General features: G+C 40.6%; 1 protein-coding gene across 1 annotated transcript; it reads right to left on the bottom strand.

Annotated features, from left to right (window-relative positions):
- Positions 1–856: 856 nt before the first annotated feature.
- Positions 857–1,837, bottom strand: Vom1r104 (vomeronasal 1 receptor 104). Its single transcript, NM_001166761.1, is given in 1 exon segment — positions 857–1,837. A coding segment is annotated over 1 exon segment (981 nt).
- Positions 1,838–2,284: the final 447 nt, after the last annotated feature.

Raw genomic sequence — 2,284 nt, 5'->3', positions numbered from 1 at the left:
TATACTGTAGATTACTATCTGTACACAGTGAGGGCAGGTGAAAGATAAGGCTAGAATCTGTGATTGGGCAGTGGAAAAAGGTGGACTGAGAGTTTTAGAGATGAGTACAGAGAGACAGAGACAGAGAAGAGGAGACAAGATGGAACCTATAGAAGAGGAAGAGGAACCTGATCCACATGGCTTGAAATTGTCACAGGTAGCTATGGATACCTTAGAAGGACCACAGAGTAATCTAGATCAATTTGTCCAGTCTAGGTGGGCAGTTTGTATCAATATCAATATCAATTGAGATTTGTGGTCTTTATTTTGGTATTTTGGGGATTGAGGGTTTATTGTTATAAATCTGATAAATTATAAGCCTCTGGAGTTTTCCTTATACAGGGTTCAGGGTTTACAACCAGTCTTGGCAGCGTAACCACGGGGCATGGATTACTGGGAATGTGAGCTTATCATCAGCAAGCAGACTGCAGGGAAACTGGGCTAACACCACTTGGGGATAGCCATGGCGAGTAGCTGGTGATAGCCCAGATTGATTTTAAAAATTACATGCTACAACATACTTACAGACAATGTGGGATAAGACCATGATTGGTAAGGGTCAACTCACAGGACTCCCTTAAAGACTCATTGAGAAATAAAAATAAAAGTAAATAAAAAAATCCTTGTCATATATTGAAGGGGACGTGGTTTAATCTTCTGTTACATGTTTACCATCATGTTGGTTAAAGTAAATCATTTTAACAGAAAAACAACTTCATATTTCACATATGCCAAAGCACATAGACAGAACGCCATGATTGACAGTTCTGATGCTTACATTGGCTCCTCTTAATGGACCTTGTCCATCAATGAATATTCAAACATTCATCACCCTCACACACATTGACCTAAAAAAGTTAACTATATGTTTTTCAATGCTCATAAACACAAAAGGGCTGACTGTGGCATAGATGTGCATCACAAATATTTGAATATTGTAAGATGTTGGATCATTCAGGAACATAGTTCTTGAGCAGGAGACAATGCTGTCGAAGATGGACATCAGGACAAAGAAGCTCATGAGCATCAGGATAGAACGGGTGGCCCTTTGCTCTGGGGATCCTTTTGGGGAAAGGCTGGTACCCTGAAGATGCTGTGTCTGTTTCCTGTGCCTACACAAGAGAGCCACCATGTACCAAGTCGAGAAGACCATGAGACTAATAAGAAATATATCTCTGATGGCCACAAGTATAGAAAACATGCTTTGCATGAGGTAACTCACGGGTAGAATAGAGCAGGACTGAGTGACATGCATAAGTTCATTTGTGGTCAAATTTGGGGTGGCAATGATGGATACTAAGAGGTGACTGCTAATGATCATGTAGAGGGCACTCAGGAAAAGCATGGCACAGGAGACATAATAGGGTGACTTATGCTTAAACTTTGCTAAACAGGAGCTTCTGGGACTGAGAATGATGGCCTGCAGGACACTCAGCATGCAGGTGGTACAAAGGGAGAGACCTCTAAAAATTCTGTACAGGTAGACAAGGAATTTACATATGATGTCATCCCATTCCCTCTGAGAAATAAAAATGTCTGTGGCTATGAATGCCACCATCAGTAGCATCAGTAGGTGGATTAGGGACAAGAGTCCAATGGGTAGGTCAGTGAGTCTGGATCTCTGCCCATGAATGAACTTGATGATGTGGAAGAGAAGTAGGAGGCTGTTGCCTGAGATACCAATGCCAATTTCAGAGAAAAAGGTATTTCTTATGTTAGAATTAGTGTGGAGTCTGATATTCTTATTCATCATATATGAGAACAGTGGCTGAAGAGAAAAGAACAGAAACTCACTCATCACTCCTTGGCAACTCAGCTCTCCTCACCTTATTCCACTGAAGACCTCAGCTCCATCTCACACCCCACACATCAGCCTCTTGCTCTCACTCATCCTAAGCTGAGCCATGACTGGATTCTGTGTCCCATCATGGCTGCATCAGTATGTGAAGTCTTCCAACATTAAATACTGCACATGTCATAAATTGTCTTTTCTTATTTAGCATTAAATACTGCACATGTCATAAATTGTCTTTCCTGCTGGAGCAGGAAAGCATCTTACTTGGTTTTCATTCACAACATCTTGATTGTCAGGAACATTACAGAGTTTTATATTTTGGGTAGTTTGAATCAGAAATTATATGAAAGAAACCAGTCCTTCTCATTGAAAGAGTTCCCATGGATTGGGTATACACTTCATGCATTTGGTGGTTTCTTTACTCTACTTATTGTAAAACCAAATTTCTTA

This window comes from Rattus norvegicus, chromosome 4 (assembly GCF_021556685.1).
Source record: "Rattus norvegicus strain SHRSP/BbbUtx chromosome 4, alternate assembly SHRSP_T2T, whole genome shotgun sequence".
NCBI classification, from domain to species: domain Eukaryota; kingdom Metazoa; phylum Chordata; class Mammalia; order Rodentia; family Muridae; genus Rattus; species Rattus norvegicus.
This window is presented reverse-complemented; position numbering and strand designations above follow the sequence as displayed.